Source organism: Piliocolobus tephrosceles, chromosome 11 (assembly GCF_002776525.5).
Source record: "Piliocolobus tephrosceles isolate RC106 chromosome 11, ASM277652v3, whole genome shotgun sequence".
NCBI classification, from domain to species: Eukaryota; Metazoa; Chordata; class Mammalia; order Primates; family Cercopithecidae; genus Piliocolobus; species Piliocolobus tephrosceles.
The window spans coordinates 10,156,876-10,178,278 of NC_045444.1; the positions used below are offsets into that span (position 1 = coordinate 10,156,876).

At 42.7% G+C, this 21,403-nt stretch overlaps 1 protein-coding gene across 10 annotated transcripts in view; it reads right to left on the reverse strand.

Annotated features, from left to right (window-relative positions):
• SAP130 (Sin3A associated protein 130) overlaps nt 1-21,403 on the reverse strand; it is an 85,281-nt gene that overhangs the window by 34,371 nt on the left and 29,507 nt on the right. For 4 of the 10 annotated variants that reach the window (XM_023225576.1, XM_023225581.2, XM_023225580.3 and 1 more), the window contains exons 11-15: nt 17,001-17,142; nt 13,852-13,973; nt 10,162-10,464; nt 7,302-7,479; nt 958-1,062 (exon numbers count right to left, since the gene is read on the reverse strand). In XM_023225576.1, the coding sequence (XP_023081344.1) occupies nt 958-1,062; nt 7,302-7,479; nt 10,162-10,464; nt 13,852-13,973; nt 17,001-17,142 (850 nt within the window). The remainder of the gene's footprint in view (nt 1-957; nt 1,063-7,301; nt 7,480-10,161; nt 10,465-13,851; nt 13,974-17,000; nt 17,143-21,403) is intronic. The other 6 variants (XM_023225579.3, XM_023225582.2, XM_023225583.2 and 3 more) reach the window with 3 other exon arrangements.

Genomic DNA, 21,403 nt, shown 5'->3' on the forward strand with positions numbered 1-21,403 from the left:
AACCCCAAAACTGTTACTGGTCAACATTTTTCTAGGAAGTGGGATTGGCAATGTGGGTAGAGAATGAGACAATAATTTTTTACTTTATACTTTAAGTATTTTTATATTCTCTAATTACTTTTTCCAATATAATATTACTTGTGGAATTAAGAAGAGAAATAACACTGTCATAAGGCCGGGCATGGTGGTTCATGCTTATAATCCCAGCACTTTGGGAGGCTGACGCACGTGGATCACTAGAGATCAGGAGTTTGAAACCAGCCTGGCTGACACGGCGAAATCCTGTCTCTACTTACAATACAAAAAAAAAAACAAAGCCAGGTATGGTGGCACATGCCTGTAGTCCCAGCTACGCTGGAGAAGCAGGAGAAATCTCTTGAATTCTGGGAGATTTCAAGAATTGAAAGGCGGAAGCTGCAGTGAGCCGAGATTGTGCCACTGCACTCCAGCCTGGGCAACAGAGCAAAACTCTTGTCTCAAAAACAGAAAAAAACAAAAATAAACACCGTCACGATGTCATTTTTGAATGCCATAGCAACTGGGTGTTTGCTATAAGGCACATACAAAGTGTTTTAAATGTATCATTTTGCTTAAATACACAAAAATTCTATGAGATAGATGTCATATGAATGCTCACTTTATAAATGAGGCAAATGGGAATCAGAGAGGTTGGAAAACACATTCAGGTCATGCAGCTAAAAACAGCATATAAGTTGGGATTGGTGGCACACGCCCACAGTCCCAGCTACTCAGGAGGCTAAGGCTTGTTACCTGAGCCCACGAGTTCAAGGCTGTCCTGTGTTACAATTTTCTATGATGATGGCTGAGAATAGCCACTGTACTCCAGCCTGGGCAACATAACCTAACAAGACTATGTCATGCAGGCATATTAGACTCCCCGCCACTGCAGCGATGTGTGGTTAAAAGCAAGAGTGCTAAGAACACTTCGGTGCTCACCCTGCAGGCCTAGGTGACCCAGATGTACTCCGCACAGAGCTTTCCACTCGAGGACTAGCAACATCAGGAGGCTGAGGAGGAATGAGGGTTTTCCGAACCGCCATTCTGAAAGAGACAAGAGACAAACCCGGAAAATAGCAGTCCAAGGGCATTCAAGGGTAAGAAATACAAGATACGCATTTGCCAGGCATACCTAGGACAAAATAAAAGCTCTACATTGACCAAGTATTTTTAAAATGGATTTTTATTTTCTCGGGTACCACAGACACATTACCAAAAAACCCAAATAGTACAACAAGTCTTAAAATAAAGAGCAGATCCCTCCCCCATTGCTGCTCACTTCCTGTCAGGCTCCCTCCAAGAAGCAGCCATTGTGACTCTTTTAGCTGCTGCTGCTAGCATGCCACATCTCCCTTCTGCTGAATGTTACTCACACTGAAATCCGTATTAAGTGTTTACAATTATTATTACGCCTATGGTGTTTATAAAGACCTGGAAGCTAGGTGAAAAAACCTGATCCAGGAAGAGCTGGAGATCAATTGTGTTGTACAGCAGAGAGGCCACATAAGGCTCTGATGGAGAATTAACCATCAGTTTAGCACTACGAAAACATGAGCAATCTTGACACATTTAGTTTCGGTAAAGTGGTGGGAACAAATACCAGTTGAGAAGTGGATTTGAGAGAAAATAACTAGACAAGAATATACCAGTTTACAACACTTAATCACTAATGGATCTGGGTACTGATCTTCAGAGCCACTAACATCTCAAAAAGGGTGACCATCAGACATTGTGCGTCTTCTGGTAAGTGACTAAATCACCGAACTATGAAGTAGTCTTGCCACAAGAAGCAATAAAAAAAAAGAAAAATCAGATCAAACCTTCAGAGTCAAGTAACAACTTACAGAAAATGTGGAGGACAGAACAAGTGAAATTACACTATGGGTGCAGTAGGTTGAACTGAGTTCTTTAAGATATACATAAGCCCCAATCTTTAGTAACTGTGAATGTGACTGTACTTAAAAAAAGGGCCTTTGCAAATGTAATTAAGGATCTCAAGATAAGAGATCCTTAATTACATTTGGATGTAGAGTTCTGGATGTAGAGTTTAGTTTAAGATCCAGTGACAAGTACCCTAGTAACAGAAAGGGAAGGGAGATTTGAGACACAGGTACAAGGGCAAGGCCATGTGATGACGGAGGCAGAGATTGGGATGCTGTGCCTGCAAGCCAAGGAACACAAAGATCAAAGCAGCCACTGGCAGCCAGCATGAGTAGATTCTCCCTGAGAACCTCCCGGGGAACCAACCCTGATGACACTTCATTTCAGATTTCTAGCTCCTGGAACTATAAGATATACATGTCTGTTGCCTTAAGCCAGAAGATTTGTGGTAGTTTGTTATAACAGCCCTAGGAAATGAATACATTGGGGATGCTATCAACAAAATCCAGAGGGGGTACGGCCCAGAAGACCAAGTTTCTTCAACAAATAAACTTCAGGGAAAAAAAAAAGATAGAGGAAACCTCAATAATCAAATGGTTTTAAAAGTCATATTAACTAATCACAATGTATGCTTCTTATCAGAATACTCATTCAAATAAATAATATAAAATATAACAAATTGTGTGACATTTCAGACCACTGGAAACCTGAACAATGACTGGCTATTTGATATTAAGGGGTTATTGGTTTTTTAATGTTATATATCTCTCCATAGGAACATGCTGAAATACATACAAATGAAATGACATGGTATCTACGATTCGCTTCAAAATAATATGATAGGAGCGGGTAGGTAAGCATATAGGTGAAGCAAAATTGGCCAAGAGCTGATAAGCTGAGAACTAAAGTTGGGTGACAGGCATATATTCATATGCTCAAAAAAAAATTTTGTTTCTTTGAGACAAGAGTCTTGCTCTGTTGTCCAGGCTGGAGTGTGGTGGCACGATCTCAGCTCACTGCAATCTCCGCCTCCTGGGTTCAAGTGATTCTCCCGCCTCAGCCTCCCGAGTAACCGGGACTACAGGCGCCCGCCACCACGCCCTAGCTACTTTTCGTATTTTTAGTAGAGACGGAGTTTCACCATGTTGGCCAGGCTAGTCTCGATCTCCTGACCTCAGATGATCCGCCTGCCTCGGCCTTCCAAAGTTGTCTTTTGATTTTCTTTTTCTCAAAAAAGGAGCAAGTTTGTCAACTAACAGTGAAGATGGAAGAAGCCTGGGAGTTGTGAAAGAAGGAAACGTAAAACAGTTATCTGGAGTGGTGCAGGAGAGTCTACTTTGATGGGCTGCTTTAAGACCTTAGTGCATCTGTGAGGCTAAGCAAGGCCAGTTAGTTGGCAAGGTGGCTTTCTCTGCCATGATCTGCTGTACATGTGCCACATAAACAAAGCAGAAAATTGGACTTAAGTCTGGTTTTGACAAAGTGAAGTGAGGTGGGGGGTAAGGCAATGACTGCCAGTGACCACAGACTCTGAATCAGGAAGAGCAGGGAAAGGTGCCATGAGAGGCAGGGAGGAACATGAAGAGGTGGATCAATGGACTGGAGGCTGCTGGGTTCCCTCTGGAGCTGGAGTTCCGTTGGGAGGGAGGTGGGAAGGCAGAAGATGGGGGAGGGGCATGGGAGTACACAGACAAGGTCAGGAAGGCTTACTGAGCTTCTGTGCTAAGTGCTCACACTGGGGGCGGGGGGGGGGTGATGGCAGGAGAAGCATTCAAGCACCTGAGGGGCCAGGGAGCTGGAAAACCATTTCTGATCATTAAAGGTGAAGACAGGGTTCCACTATCACTAAAAAGTGCCAGACATCATGTCCTTCCAAAGGGCATATAGATACACCTACAAAATCTAACTTGACTCTCTAAGCCTATAGATCTGCCCTGCCCAACAAGAAAGCCGTATGGTACTACTGAGCACCTGAAATGTGCCAAGTGCAACTCAGGAACAAAATTTTTAATGTCATTTCATTTTAATTAATTTGAATTTTATAATGGATACTTGATCCAGTTATTGAGAAACTTTTCATTGTCTGGAGTAACTTGGTTATGTGAAACTACTTTTTCAACTGTAGATTTTATGAAATTTAAATCCAGATCAAGTGCTTTTGAGGAGACATGGTCTGAAAATGGCAGTGAGGCATGACAAGGACACCTAGCCTACCTCTAGGCTGAGTGACAGTAGGGACGTGGAAGAGAGGCAGGGACCACTTTAGACAGCTGTAGGGCAAGTTGAGTTCCTGAGGAAGAGCCAGGTTTAAAGCAAGAAGGCGTGGAGAAAGAAGAGACAAGGGCACTGGGGTGAAGGCTGGAGTGTGACGTGATGACAGGCTGTGAATTAGAGGGCACAGTACAAGCGTCTTTGGAAGGAAGTACAGGAGAAGCAGGCACATCTTGTTGTCTTCCAGTGCAGCAAAATTTCAAAATGCTGGCCTGAGTTTATTGCATCCACTGAATACTTAGTGCAGAGCATTTCTGTAACCAGGAAACTCATTTCTTTCCATTTTGGTAATTTTCTATTACTTTATAACTCCTTACTTTGTAATGATCCCTGCTCCTTTTCTCTGATCTCTCTTGCTGAAACCCATTACTTGGAGGCTGGATTTCCTGAACTGGTTCTTTTTATTGTTGTTTTAAATTTTCTCCTGTCTTTTTCTCCAATTTTCTTGTCTTTTGGTTCTACGTTTGAGATTTCTTCAATTTTATCTTCCAACTCTTCTACTGATCTTTCAATTTCTGCTATCTTATTTCAGGACTCGTTCTTTTCTCCTCTGAATGTTCTTTTTGCATAGCACTGTGTTACTGTGTGTTCATGGATGTAACCTTTTCTTTTGTCTTTCTGAAGCCATCGCGGATAGTGTTTGCTTATCCTTTTTCATTTGTTTTGTGTTTTATTCTCCCTGCCAAGCCTCTACATCTTCCAAGGTGCTTTGGGCATGTATTTATTGTGGTTTCTGTCTTCCCTCATTAGAGATCCCCTCAAATATGTGTCTATCTTTGGTTGTATGTTCACGATTCAGAGTGGGGGAGTGGGGAAGAGGGACTGAAATGCTGGCTGGGAGCTCTGAGCTCTGGAAGGGCATATCTACTATGAGGTTCACTGCAGGGTAATCTAACCCTGTCCTTAGGGAAGCCCTAGTGTCAGTATGTTTAGAGCTTCCCCTTGGGCGGCATAGACTCCCCAGAAGGAAAGCAGAGTCCTTTTCTCATTTTCTATCAAGAATCAAGTTCACCTGCCACAGTTCTATCAGCTGAAAGCAGGCAGTGGACTGGGAAGTGTTCAGCATTCCATACACTCATGGTGAGTCACAATTTCTTTCTGGTAAGATACCCATGACCTCCATAGTGCTGGGTGATCCTAGCAGACCATCTGCAGAGTTTGAACTTTCAGGCTCCTGCTGAAGTCGGGAAGGGGCAGTACTCCACATGGCATAGGTAGAAAATGGGATTCTGGGCTCTAACTTTAACACTTTTCAAACTCAAAGGTTTCAACTTATCCTCCTTAAAAGAGAGAGTCCCTTCCTTCGCCCCCAGGATCTTCCTGGTGTTGGTCCTTTTGAAGATTTTCCAATTTTAAAAGAGAATGGTTCTCAACTTTCCCCTATGGAAGCTTCACATTTAGCTTTCTCAGAGCCAGGACGCCATCACGTGACGGTCTGCTTCCCAGCTTCAGTTGCTACTGTGTCCTCTCCTATTCTCCCCATCCTTGTGTGTTTACAACATTTTTGAAAAAAAGTTATATAGGGTTATGAGAGGGAGAGATTTCAGACGTGTGTAATCATTCTGTCATCTTAACCACAAGCTTTGCCTTGTGCTTCTACTAATAAGGTAACTTTGTCATGGACTGACTTGTCCTTTAAAAAAGTACAAAGTATTCACAAGCAGCAAAGATAGGGACTCTGGTCTACACACAGCTCTGTGGAAATAAAAACCCTGCAGGGACCCTAGTCCCAGCAATTTAAGTTTGCACTTGCTTTAATCTGTTGATGTTGATGCTATTAGCTCAGCTGAGCCACAGAAACTCTGCTCTCTGAAACATGTCTGCTCATCTCCCACCTCCAGAATGTGTAAGTTGAACAGCACAGCACATACCTTCCTGCCTATGATCCACCAACTGAGAAGCTTACATGGCAACACAAAACACTATCTGCTACTAAATATGATCCTTACTACACTTCAGAAATTGTCTGCCCACAGTGATTTAGAGGGGGAGCAGGGAAGTGCTGGAAAGGGGCAGGTCCCTGGTGAGGGCTCTACCCCCGGCCTGTGCCCACAGATCTAGGTGATGACAGGCATTTTTGTTTTCCTGCCCAAATGCTGCATTTCCCCCAGACCACCATGGCCTGCCACAACCTGATCCTGTGCCTGTAAAAACCTCCGAGACCCTAGCAGGCAGGCACGCAAGTGGCTGGACATCAAGAGGAACACATCGGCGAAGGAAGACACAAGCAGCTGGACGGCAAGAGGACGGCAAGGAGAGCATGCCGGTGGGAGAGCACGACAGACGCTGGCACGCCAGCAGGCCACCGACCAGCAGAACGACGCAGTTTGGCCAGGGCAGTCAGAGAGTCGGGGCCGTTCCATCTCCCTTCTGGCTCCCCCATCTGCTGAGAGCTACTTCTGCTCAGTAAAACCCTACACTCATTCTCCAAGCCCACGCGTGATCCCATTCTTCCAGTACACCAAGGCAAGAACCCTGGGAAACAGAAAGCCCTCTGACCTTGCCATAAGGCAGGGGTCTAATTGAGCTGGTTAATGCAAGTCATCTATGGATAGCTAAACGAAAAGAGCACTCTGTAACACATGCCCACGGGGGTTTCAGCTGTAAACATTCACCTCTAGACGATGCTGCAGGGTCGGAGCCCCACAGTCTGCCCGTCTGTATGCTCCTCTAGAGGTTGGAGCAGCAGGGCAATGAAGAAGCAAGTCACTCCACTGTTGCACGCCCTGAGAGGGGTACAAGGGAACTTCTGCTTCAACAGCAACGATTCATGCTGAATGAAGTATATAGTATGAGTTAATGTAACTACCTACATAAGCCCAAGAGTTAATTATAAACTACTTTAAAAGTTCTATGATAGAAGTTCCAGAACTAGAGAGAATTAAAGCAGTATGCAACAGATGCTTACAAACTAACATCTCACTGACTACAGGATTTGTTAAGATCTTACAGTCTCAGCTGGGTAAGGCTCTATTGAATAATCCTGTGGTCAAGCTGTTTTGGAGGAAATTTTAACATGCCACAGAAAATGAGAGATGAGTTTGATACCAGCATTAGGTAAGAGTGCCTATTCTGTACACCACTTATATCCAGAACCATAGGTGTCATTTGGCACCACCAGGTCTACTCACCCATCTGTGGCAGGTTTCTTCCGGAGTATGCTTGGCCGTGGCGATGAGCCCTGGGCGGGAGCGTTAGTGCTAGCACTCTGGCTGTGGGTCTGCACCACGGTCGTTGCTGCTGGAGCAGCACTGAATGGATTGCTAATAGGGTTGGCCACAATTGTGGCTCCATCTGCCAACACCACTGCTAGAGGAGAGAAGCAACGGGAAAGAACGTTGAAGAGAGGGAAACAACAGAAACAAAATGCCGCAGAAGACACAAATACAAACGACGAGACCACCAGAATTAGGGATCCATGTTCTAACTGTCCAGTTTCCAACTGATAAGGGACAGGAGCACAATGTTCGTCTGACAAAGAGCAGACAGCTAAATGGGAGCAGTTACTAAGTCTACTGGTGTGTGATCCACACCATTATTTTTTCTTTTTCCTTTTTTTGAGAGAGAGTCTTGCTCTGTTGCCCAGGCTGGAGTGCAGTGGTGTGAACCATACCATTACTTTTTCCTTTCTTTTTATTTTTCAGAGAGTCTTGCTCTGTTGCCCAGGCTGGAGTGCAGTGGTGCAATCTCAGCTCATGGCAACCTCTGCCTCCCAGGTTCAAGTGATTCTCCTGCCTTAACCACCAGAGTAGCTGGAATTACAGGCGCGCACCACCACATCTGGATAATTTTTGTATTTTTAGTAGAGGTGGGGTTTCACATGTTGGCCAGGCTAGTCTTGAATTCTTGACCTTAAGTGATCCGCCTGCCTTGGCCTCCCAAAGTTTACAGGCATGAGCCACCGTGCCTGACCCATACCATTATTTTTTCTTTGCTCTATAATCACAGTTACTAATAAATGAGATAAGGTGAACAAAGTATATAGTATCTAGTATAGTCTCTCACTCTACTAGTTACTTCACATTTTTTACTGATACAATTCTTACCATCATTGTAATTCCCATTTTAGAGATAAGAAAACTGACAGACAGGAAAGACTTAATACAAGAGCCACAAATAGAAAACGCCATCTACCAGCCTGATAGCATGCTCCAATGTACACTTCAAGAAATGTACTCATTCAGTTTTTATAAAATACCAATCTCTCTCTGCCCTCAGTAATGGTACCCTCCCCATTCTATCCTTACAAACACATTCAACTAACAGATATTTTAACTATACACTTAAAGTGAGCATCAAAATACTGGTGAGCATGAGATCATAATCAGAAAATATCAGTGTCTGACAGTTTTTGACCTATAAAAATGGCAATTTCATAGGAGTCAACTTAATACCATGCGTTTTCTGGCAGGTGCCCTTAAAGATGTAGTACACCATCCTACCAGGTGGGTCACTATGGGTAAACTGCATCTCTCTCATAGACATTTAGTTTAGTAATAAAAAATCGGAGAGACGTTGCTTAAATAGTTGAACTGTCTACGGAACAATTAAATGCATAGCTCCAGCCAGGCACAGTGGCTCATGCCTGTAACTGCGGCACTTTGGGAGGACAAGGCTGAAGGATAGCTTGAACTCTGGAGTTTGAGACCAGCCTGGGGAATGAGCAAAATCCCGTTTCTACAAAAAATCAAAAATAATTAGCCGGGTGTGGTGGCATGCACTTGTAGTCCTTGCTACATGGGCGTCGGAGGCGTAAGGAGGCTTGAGCCCAGAAGGTCAAGGCTACAGTGAGCCGCGATTGTACCCCTGTACTCCAGCTGGGCAACAGAGTGAGTGAGACCCTGCCTAAAAAAAAAAATCAGCACCTTGGCTGAGAAACAGCCATTTTGTTTTTTTAAACTACATCAGAGAAATGGCTACTTAATAATAATCCAAGTACATAGAATCTTAAATTCAGCTGAAGAAAAAAAAAAAAAAAACAACCCAGCTGGTGTAATGACTCATGCTTGTAATTCCAGCACTTTGGGAGGCCAAGAGGCCAAGCTGAGTAGACTGCTTGAGCCCAGGAGTTTGAGACCAGCCTGGGCAACACGGCAAAACTCTGTCTCTATTAAAAATACAAAAATTAGCCGGGCGTGGTGGCACCTATAGTCCTAGTTACTCAGGCGGCTGAGGTGGGAGGATCACTCGAGTCCAGGAGATTGAGGCTGTGCTGAGCCACGATCACACACCACTGCACTCTAGCCTGGGTGACAGAGTGAGACTCCGTCTCTGTCTCAAAAAGATCTAAGTACAGTGACTTATTCTACTTTTCAAAATGTTATTCCACTAGTATTTCTTTTTAAGCATTCATAATATTAACTAACATCAGCATAAGATTTTACAGCTTTATGTACAACTCTGAAGAAAATCTTCAATGAGAATACTACTTATAAGATGAATTTTTTCCCACAACTAGGAGCTTTTAAAAAAGGTAACACTTCTCATTATGTGCAAATGAATACTAGGGCTGCTGATGTTTATTATTTCTTTTCTTTTTTTTCTCAGAGACAGAGTGTCACTCTGTTGCCCATGCTGGAGTGCAGTAGTGCAATCTCAGCTCACTCCACCTCCCGGGTTCACGCCATTCTCCTGCCTCAGCCTCCCGAGTAGCTGGGACTACAGGCGCCCGCCACCACACCTGGCTAATTTTTTTGTATTTTTAGTAGCGATGGGGTTTCCCCATGTTAACCAGAATAGTCTCGATCTCCTGACCTCATGATCCACCCACCTCAGCCTCCCAAAGTACTGGGATTACAGGCGTGAGGTATATTACTTCTAACGTTTACAGTGACCCTGAAATTTTAAGTTCTAAGCAATTCATATTATTAATACAAAGAAACGAAGGCCCAGAGAAATTAAAAGACGACAAAGCCAGTGGCAGAGAAAGGATTTAAACCCAAATGTATTTCTTTTCTCCAAACCACCTTCTATGCAAAAATTTAAAATTACCTGAAGTCTTTCCTTCAGGCTGAGACTGCTGAGTACCAATTGGTGCAGGCTGAAGCCCTTGTGTGTTGATTGGGGTTGCTGAGTGAATTCCCTGTGTGCCAAGTGGTGCGGGCTGTATCCCTGGGGTCCCGATGGGGGCCGGCTGGATGCCCTGGGTACTGATGGGTGCTGGCTGGATCCCTTGAATATGTCGAGCATGTGATGCATCCACTGTCATCAACTGCATGGGGTTTAGGTGGACGGTAGACGCCACCCCCACGCCAGTCTGAGCTGTGATGGCAGAGTTTGGAGCCTGAGCTGAAACTAAAAATGATGTAAAAGGTAACTAGAAGAAGGTTAGCTTCATTCCACACACTCCACATAAAGAGAAAAACACTAAAATAAACACAGATTTCTTCCACTGTATAAGATCTAAATTCATGGTTTGAAAAAAAATAAATAAATAAACACTGTTACTTGAAACTTCATATACTTGGGATTGTTATTTCCTTTCACTTCCTACTAATATGATGTTGTCTTTCTACAGATTACTAGAAACATGATAAAAACAAGAAAAAAGGCAATCAGCTATTCAATTGCAAATATCAGTCAGGCAACTGTGTTAAATAATTAATATAAAACGTCAGAAATACACCCAGGGGTCCCAGGTCAAGAACCTCTGCTTTACTTGATAGGGCCACTATCACAGGCAGTTTTGAAATATAGCAGTTATGAATTTCAAATAGCATGTATCTACCAGAAAGAGAGAACAAGCAAGTGTCCTGTGTCCTACAAGGCAAACACCCCATCTACTGTGTATATTAAAAAAAAAACAAAAACAAGAGCATTCACAGAAAGCAACAAAAAAGGAGGAATTTCTCACTATCTTTGGAAAGAAAATAAACACAGAGGACTTTTTCCTTAGTCATCAAAACAATCCAGAGATGTAGGAACTTGTTTTCAAAGCCATTTAAATATCTTACACTTATAAGCTACCTTTCCCCTAAATAAACAAGTACCTTACACTGTTTGAAATTTTAGACCAGCACTGTTCAATGGCATATTGGGTCACTCACGCAACTTTAAATTTTCTAGTGGCTACAATAAAAAAGTAAAAAGAGCCCGGTGTGGTGATTTCTGCCTTTGATCCCAACATTTTGGGAGACTAAGATATGAAGAATGCTTGAACCTAGGAGTTGGAGACCAGCCTGTGCAACATAGCAAGACCCCATCTCTATAAAAAATTAAATAATTAGCTTGGCATCATAACACATGCCTGTGGTTCCAGCTTGGCCCACCTTGGCCTCCCAAAGTGCTGGGATTACAGGCATGAGGTATGTCAGGTTGAGATGGGAGGATTCCCTTGAACTCAGGAATCTGAGGAGGCAGTGAGGTATTATTGCACCACTGCACCCCAGCCTGAGTGACAGAGAAAGACTGTCTCAAAGAGAAAAAAAAAAAAAAGTTTGAAACAGGCCAGGTGCGGTGGCTCACGCTGGTAATCCCACCACTTTGGGAGGCCGAGACGGGCGATCATTTGACAGAAGCAGTTCAAAACCAGCCTGGTCAACAGGGTGAAACCTCACCCCTACTAAAAATACAAAAATTAGCTGGGTGTGGTCGCACATGCCTATAGTACCATCCACTGGGGACAGTGAAGCATGAGAATTGCTTGAAGCTTGGAGGCGGAAGTTGCAGTGAGCCGAGATCACGATACTACACTCCAGCCTGGGCAACAGAGCGAGACTCCGTCTCAAAAAAAAAAAAAAAAAAGAAACAGGCCAAATTAATTTTGATCACATGTTTTATTTAACCCAATATATTCAAAATATTACTATTTCAGTATGTTATTAATAAACTTTTTTTTTTTTTGAGACAAGGGTCTTGCTTTCTTGCCTAGACTTGAGTGCAGCAGCGCAAACAACATGGCTCACTGCATCCTCAACCTCTTGGGGTCAAGCAATCCTCCTGCCTCAGCCTCCCAAGCAGCTGGGACTACAGGCACGCACCACCATGCCTGGCTAATTTTTGTATTTTTGGTAGAGGTTAGGTCTCATCTAGCTTGATCTCAAACTCCTGGTCTCAAGCGATCCTTCCTCCTCAGCCTCCCAAAGTGCTAGGATTACAGGCGTGAGCCACCGCGCCTGGCCTAAAAATTCTTAACAAGATATTTCGCATTCTCTTTTCTATACCATGTCTTCAATATCTAGGGTATATTTTACTCTTCGAGTACATCTCATGAATTTTTATCAGATGTGCTTAATCTGTATTTTGATTTCATAAAGCCTACAACTGAAAAAGTAGTTTTGCATTGCTAAGTTGTTCCAAACATACTTGAAATTTCTCAAAATTAAACAAAATTAACAATCGAGTTTTTCATGTACTAACCTACTTCAAGTGCTCTGTGGCCACACAAGCCGCTGGCAGCCGTACAGCACCGTGTGGCAGGAGGGCAATGTCCACAATCCAGGCAACAATAACACTTTCTTTTGTCTTTTTTTCTTTGTTTGTTTTCTGAGACAGGCTCTCACTTTGTTACCTAGGCTGGAGTGCAGTAGCGCCATCATGGCTCACTGCAGCTTCAACCTCCTAGGCTCGGGCAATCCTCCCACCTCAGCCTCCTCAGTAGTTGGGACTACAGGCATGCACCACCATGCCCGCCTAATTTTTTAATTTTTTGTACAGATGGGGTCTCCCTATATTGACCAGGCTGGTCTCAAACTTCTGGGCTCAAGTGATCTACCCACCATGGCCACCCAAAGTGCTGGGATTACAGGTATCAATCAGCCACAGTGCCTGGCCCCAGGCAATAAGGCTTTCTTTTTTATGAGACAGTCTCACTCTGTCACCCAGACTGGAGTGCAATGGCACAATCGTGGCTCACTGTAGCCTCTGCCTCCCAAGTTCAAGCGATTTTCCTGCTTTAGCCTCCCGAGTAGCTGGGATTATAGGCATGTGCCACCACGCCTGGCTAATTTTGTATTTTTAGTAGAGATGGGGTTTCTCCGTGTTGGCCAGGCTAGTCTTGAACTCCTGACCTCAAGTGATCTGCCTGCCTTGGCCTCCCAAAGTGCGGGATTACAGGCATGAGCCACTGCGCCTGGCTGGAAATAAGGCTTTCTGACGCCCAGAGTGACCTGAGGGTCCCACAGGAAAAGATTACACAGATTCTGACATTTAAGGATTGTTTTTCCTGGATTAGCAAAAAGAACACTATTTACACGTCATGATGGTAAGAGGAGAGCATAACTGAACTAAAAAACATATAACTGTACACCAAATCCCTGTGACATGTAGTTTATCTATATAACAAACCTGCACAAGTACCATGGAACCTAAAGTAAAAGTTATTATAAACAAACCTTTATACATTTTTAAAAAATACAACCAATATTTGCATAAAACAATGGAAACCCTATAAAAGTGCGGCTCTATTCATTGTAACTACTGTCATTTTAAGGAGAAACAAAAATTGTTAACATGATTATCCTCAGGGTGGCATAATACTATGCAAATATCACTAACGAGTAACAACCTTTCGTAGATCACAAAGATGATTATTTAAGACCTTCAAGCTTCACATTTTATCTGAATCTGAAAACAGAAGCTGAAATAATTAATCTCATACTAGAAATAACCCCTAATCAATTTCTACGTTATTGTTGGCAAAAATGAAACTGTGAAAAGTCATCTAAAAAGCAGGGTTCGTACCTGGATACTGTCGGATAGTGGACACGGAACTCGTGATTGGGGTGTAGGTATGTGCCGCCAGTGGATATGCAGAAGGGGGGTAAGTTGGCAAAAAATACTGGAACTGAACGGGAACAGACGGTCTAGAGACAGAACAGATGATAGCAAACAAAATAGTCATTTTCTTCTTCACTTTCAAATGATCCTATCCCCCAGCTCCTCTTTTTATCAGAACTGCCAAATGAGCTTTGCTCAAATTGTGTCCCAAACAAACTCTTACATCACAGGACACACACCAAGAATGCCAAATTAAAAAAACAAAAAGCGGATACTATAAATACCTATATTAATAAATGTAAAAAACACAGATAATATTCTATGGGTGATTTTTGAGAATAAGTCTGAAAACCAATTCACAAAAACTCAGCAATCAAATCTTCCCTGCTCAATTCCTCATGAACTACACTCAACTCAAATTGGTTTTACTGGCCAGTTTCACTAAAAATACATAAATAATCCCAATTTCAGTTGAGCTGCTTCAGAAACAATGGAAAGAAGAAATGAGATCCAACTTATTTTTATGTTTTCAGAGACAGGGTCTTGCTATGTTGCCCAGGCTGGAGCGTAGTGGTTATTCAACAGCACAATCATGGCACACTACAACCTTGAACTCCTAGGTCCAATCAAGCCTCCTGGCTCAGCTGCCTGAATTCTGGGACGACAGACATGTGTCACTGTACCTGGCTCCTAGTTTATTTTTTGAGCTTAATATAGTCTTGATACTAATATTGGAACAGGAGAATAAGACAAAAGAAAGATTATAAACAAATCTAACTCACTACAACAACAAAAAATCCTACATAAAATTGAATTAAGTATCATATAAAGTTAAATACATCATAATCGAATAAAGTTTATCACAGGGAGAGAAATGCTTCAACATCAGAATGTCTATTCATGTTTTAGATAAATTTTAAAAATTAAAAGAGAACGATAATTTAAAACATAAAAGATAAAAATATTCTATAGCAGTCAATAGTTATTCATGATATAAATGCCTAAGAAAATAGAAGTAGGCCAGGCACAGTGGCTCATGCTTGCTATCCCAGCACTTTGGGAGACTGAGGCAGGTGAATCACTTGAGCTCAGGAGTTCGAGACCAGCCTAAGCACTCTGGGAGGCTGAGGCAGGCAGATTACTTGAGGTTAAAGTTCAAGACCAGCCTGGCCAACATGGCGAAACTCCGTCTTCTACTAAAAATACAAAAATTAGCGAGGTGTGGTGGTGCAGGCCTATAATCCCAGTTACTCAGGAGGCTGAGGCATGAGAATCACTTGAACCTAGGAGGTAGGGATTGCAGTGAGCTGAGACTGCACCACTGCACTACAGCCTGGGCAACAGTGTGAGACCTCATCTCTACAAAAAATAAAAAAACTTAGCCAGGCATGATGGCATGTGCCTGTAGTCCCAGCTACTTGGGAGGCTGAGGTGGGAGGAGCATTTGAGCCCAGAAGTCGAGGCTGCAGTGAGCTATGACGGTGCCACTGCACTCCAGCCTAGGCAACAGAGCAAGACCCTGTCTCAAAAACAAAACAAAAAAACAAATGAAAATGATAAGACCCTCTTGCTTTCCCCTCAAACTGTCCTTATTTGTAGGCAAAATAAACACACACATAGGAAATTTATAAATCTATAAACATTTAGAGCTAATTTACAGAATTATTTAGAGAATCTATAAACATTGAGAGCTAACAGGAGTATTCAACAAGGTGGATGGATATATCAATGTATCAAAATCTGTAAGCATTCCTAGACACAAATGATCAAATTAGAACACTTAACAATCATCTCCTTTTGAAATTACTTTGTGTACACTGTACAGGGTACTTTACGGGAGAGGCGGATACAGACATAGAATGGGGGAAGCAATGGGGTTGAAGTAGAGGTATCAGTATGAACTCAAATGTTCTTAAAATATTATATACCTCCTAGCTCTGCCTGCTCAAAGGGCCTGGAAGAATGACAACCCATAGCAACAAGCAGGGCTAATGCCCAGGTCTTGGTTTGTAAATGACAAAGGGCTCCTTGGAGAAACAGCAGATTTCAGAGCCAGACAGATAAAGTTCAATAGGAATCCAGAATATCTCGTCACGGAAAATAAGGAAGGGCTAGAACAGAGGGGACGTGGCGAAATCCACAGAAGTAGACAGAAAGAACCCCCAAGGACCAAATGAGATCATTTGAGCCCCAAAATAGATGACAGCAATGGATTCTAATGAATGAAAGCAAATCCACAAGCCTGAGCCGATTAAAAAACAGTAAAATGCTCAACATAAAAAATAAATGGAGGTGGGTAAGAGAAAGTCTCTTTACATCAGAATGCCAGCTAATATAGACAATGCGTTAGAAAAACTCACTATTTTGCAACTATCATATTAGTAATTGATTCAGCCAAGAATTAATAATAGATCTACAACTATTGAATGAATGTTTACTGGAGAACAGGATAATTATACTCAGATATTTCCATATAGATTACCTGTTTACAAAGGAGAAAAACATGCCTTTCCAGTAGAAAAAAACTGGCAAACATCACCTTCATTCACTAAGTAATGAATGTTAACATAACCAATACGGGGAAAACAGACCGCGTGAGCTCTGATGCAACGGGAAGAACACACTGCTTACCTGGTATAACCTGAATGTAACCATGAGGAAACAATGTGACAGTATCAAATTCCGCAAAACAACCGGCCTCTCCACACTCTTCAAAAATACCCATTAGTAAAAGAGAAGGGAGAGCTTGGAATCCTTTCAGATAGCTGTACCGCGGTGACGTCAAAGAATGTCTTTACTCTTCTGTGCTACAAATGGAGGTACTTATGGATAAACGGTCATAATGCTACAACCCTTACTCTCAAAATGGCCAAAAAATATTAAACACACAAAACCAAAAAAAATGGATACTAGGAAAACATCCATCAAAAGGAGACCGGCTTGAAAAAAATCGCACATAAAAAAGGAATTATACGAAGAGTTACTTTCAGGGGAAAATCTGAAAACATGAGTAATAAATATAGGCCATATTTGTGGGATATTTTGTTTTATGCTGATAAAGCAGAACCATTAGTGACATAGTGAGGCAGAATAACTGACACGTGGCCGCCTACCTGTTGTCGCTTCGGGTTTCCATGGCCACAGGATTGGGAGAGGCCCGATGTCCGGAGATGGGAATCAGGCTGCTCCTCTCGGCAGGGTAGTCTGGCTGGATCCGAGGAGAAGTGTGTGTGATCTGCTGGGGCACCACCTTGGCTGCAAACAGTAAACGCCAATTCCATGACCACGCTATACTTTTTTTGGGCATGCCAAAACATTCTTGGCTAGCAGCAATCTTAGGAAAGCAAACAATTAAAGCCTGGATTTTTAATCAAAATAAAAAATGAAAAATAAGTACAAAGTTCAACAGAATTCTTTCAATCCTACATTCACTGATATATTCCTACTGTTATTAAAGCAGGGTTCAACATTAATACTCAAACAAAGACAGAAGTGACCAGGCTCTTTTCTCTCAACCTGGACCTGTTTTTGAAAGGATTAAACTGCTTAAAAAGTAAACAGGCCAGGTGCGGTGGCTCACATCTGTCATCTCAGCACTGTGGGAGGCTGAGGCTGGAGGATAACTTGAGTTCAGGAGTTCAAGGCTACAGTGAGCCATGACTGCACCACTACACTCCAGCCTCACTCACAGACTGAGACCCTGTCTTAAAATAAATAAATAAATGAACACACACAATTTTGGATTAAAAAATGGAAAAAAAAAAAAACCCTCAGATTCCACTCTGGGTCCACAGATAATTATAAAGTGCAGCTAATTAGCAATGAGAAGACCACTTGAATTCCCAAATCTATTTCTTTACCTATAAGGATCCCGTCTTTAGATCACTTAATAATTTCTAAGGTCCTTTGAATGTCCTACAATTTTATATAATACTTTAGAGCAAAATCAAAATCAATGACCACAGAGTTTTCAAATTCAATCTGAGGCTCCAAATGTGTACTCCTTTAAAACTCCCATCCAATTTGGTTTGGAAGGTATACTTGACACTATTCTTTATAGCCCTATCTATTAACAGTATGCCTGGGCATTCAGAAAGAAAAGCCGTGATCTATCTCAGTGATACAGAGGGACAGCTTCTATCTGTGTAAAAACCCAAGTTACACCAGTGAGAGGCACATTAACAAAGAGACTAGACTAGGAGAATGCCAACACATTACCCTAAATGCAGAGCATTTAACAACAAAGCTAAGCCACACAGATCCACAGTGATGCCCAGCCAGCTCCTATGGGAGGCAGATGGAGAAGTTTTTGCAGGGTGATAGCTGGAATGCCCATCTGACCACTCAAGATTGCATCTATTGGCCAACGCAAAGAGAAGCTGGCATGACAGGGTTATCCATCAGGGAGGTAAGCAGTGGGGACGGTGAGGAGGGGGCCACTAAGCCTTGTTTTTCACTGAGCCCTGTGAAAGGTAGGAGGAAATGATGCTTCCAGTAGGAATGAAGCTGCCATGTGACAGAGTAGCTAACCAGTGGTTGGTAACCAGACACACCTCATCACTCAGCCATTCATTTAAATCTTTACTTGTTTTCTAATTTAAAAAGCCATACAGGCTGGGTGCAGTGGCTCATGCCTGTAATTCCAACACTTTGGGAGGCCAAGGCGGGCAGATCAACTGAAGTCAGGAGTTTGAGACCAGCCTGGCCAACATGGTGAAACCCTGTTTCTACTAAAAAGACAAAAATCAGCCGGGCATGGTGGTGCGTGCCTGTGATCCCAGATACTCAGAAGGCTGAGGCAGGAGAATCACTTGAACCTGGGAGGTTGCAGTGAGCTGAGATCATGCCAGTGCACTCCAGCCTGCACGACAAAGTGATACTCCATCTCAAAAAAAATAAAAATAAAAAGCCATACATTCTCAATAATTAAATAAAAACCAAGGAACTATATGGTACAGAAAACATTAAGTCTGTCATAACGTTATCTCCAAAACTTATCCCTATTTTCTGAATAATGTGATCACCAGATTTTATTTTCTGTAATTCTGAGAACATGATCATATGTTGACCAGAACATGGAGAAAATAAGAATGGTATTCTATTGGAATAGAGGCAAAAACCTTATACTTGTGATTTATCAGGCTTTTTTTCTGAGCCAACATATTCCTAATAAGAATAGCTGAATTTGTATTTAATATCACCTGGAGAGGGCAAGCTCACTTGGAAAAAGTCACTTAGGTGATTTTAATATGTATGTTCTACTTCCCAACTTGAAAATCAGTGGTCTAGGGTTTTATCAGGTTTCCCTTCTCAACTGAGCCACTTTTCTTAGAGAGATCCTATTATAATACAGAAATATTGGGGTTAGCATAAAAGAGAAAAACAAAATGACCATAAACCCCATGGAACGTAGGAATACGCGTATGTATGTCTCCTGGTACTTTTTAGTGAGTATTGAATCATAGATTCAAATACCCAAGTGAGGCTCCTGACTTGATAAACATTAAGTGTCTCAGGGCTTGGCTTGCCATGATAGCACTCAGGAGAGCTGATGACACAGGCAGAGGAAGGAAATGGGCTGAAATGGCAATATGGACAATTTACTACCTTTTTCAACAAGTGTGTTAATGCTAAACAGATACAAACAAAACAAACTTCTTTTGACAAATATGAATTAAATTCAGAAGGCTATGGAAAAAATTTGGTCTCTCCAATGGCAAGTCATAGTGAGGAGCGATGCAGAAAAGACCCAGTAGCAGCACCCTCTGTGCTAAAGGACTTCTGTGGGGCTGAGCACCTATTTAAGGGCTGGTAGAGGCCGGTCACCCTAGAACAGGAGTAGGGACTTCCTGGGTACTACCATTATTCCAGAAAACGGGCTTCAGAGTTTGCTCAGAGAGGCTGGAACCCACACTTTATGTCCAGTCACCAGTATGTCAGGGTGTCCTCTTCACAAAAAGCAGTCTTAGCTCTAAGTGGATGCTATGGCAGCTGTCCTGTATGTATCTTTTAAGAGTAGAGAACAATAAGATGACATGCTCTTCACTATAAAAGCAAGGCAGAGACAAAACTAGAAACTATTAATAAAGCCTATAGCTGGCAGGCTAATGAAAGCTGTGTTCTGCCTCGGAGGCCGCAGTCCCTGCTTCGGATGCTATGGCAGTGAGATATCAGTCCCCTGCATAGGTGTTGGCAACCTATGGTTTACAGGCCAATCCAGCCTGCTGTTTCATGAGCTAAGAATGAGTTAACACTTTTAAATGGATGAGGGCAAAAAGATCAAAAGAATATTTTGTGACTCATGAAAACGATATGAAACTCAGGCCAGGATCAGTGTCTCGCACCTATAATCTCAGCACTCTGAGAGGCTGAGGGTGGAAGGACTCCCTGAGGCCAGCAGTTTGAGAGCAGCTTGGCTAACACAGCAAGACCTTGTTTCCACAAAAAAAAAAAAATTTTTTTTTTTTTTGAGACAGAGTCCTGCTGTGTCACCCAGATCGGAGCACAGTGGCACAATTTCAGCTCACTGCGACCTCCACCTCCCAGGTTCAAGCAATTCTCCTGCCTCAGCCTCCCAAGTAGCTGGGAATACAGAGGCATGTGCCACCACACCCAGCCAATTTTTTTTGTATTTTTTTTCAGTACAGATGGGGTTTCACCATGTTGGTCAGACTGGTCTCGAACTCCTGACCTCAAGTGATCCCCCTGCCTCAGCCTCCCAAAGTGCTGGGATGACAGGTGTGAGCCACTGCTCCCAGTCTACAAAAAATTTTTTAAAATTAGCCAGAGGCCAGGCACGGTGGCTCACACCTGTAATCTCAGAATTTTGGGAGGCCAAGACAGGCAGATCATGAGGTCAGGAGTTCAAGACCAGCCTGACCAATATGGTGAAGCCCCGTCTCTACTGAAAATACAAAAATTGGCCAGGCGTGGTGGCACACGCCTGTAATCCCAGCTACTCAGGAGGCTGAGACAGGAGAATTGCTTGAACCCGGGAGGCGGAGGTTGCAGTAAGTGGAGATCATGCCACTGCACTCCAACCTGGGCGACAGAATGAGACTCCATCTCAAAAAAACAAACAAAAAAATTAGCCGAGTATGGTGGCATGTACCTGTAGTCCCAGCTAATGGGGAAGCTGCGGCAGGGGGATAGCTTGAGCCCCAGTTACAGTGAACTATGACTATGCCACTGTACTCAAGCCTGGATGACAGCAAGACCTTTTCTCTTAAAACAAAAAAAAAAAAAATCAAATTTCTCCATCCACAAGCAGAGTCTCATCGGCGCACAGTCTGTTTACATCCTGTCCACAGCTACTTTCACGACACAGAGTTGAGCAGTAGCGACACATACCTATGTGGTCTGCAAAGCCTAAAATGTTTATAGAAAGTGTGCAAATCCCTGATCTTGATGACTGAAGTTGGACTGCCAGAAACTTTCCAGGGATTTTTTTAAAAATTCAAAGTATACATATACTTAGAAAGAGAATAAAGCAAGCCTAGAAGAAATTCTAGGATGG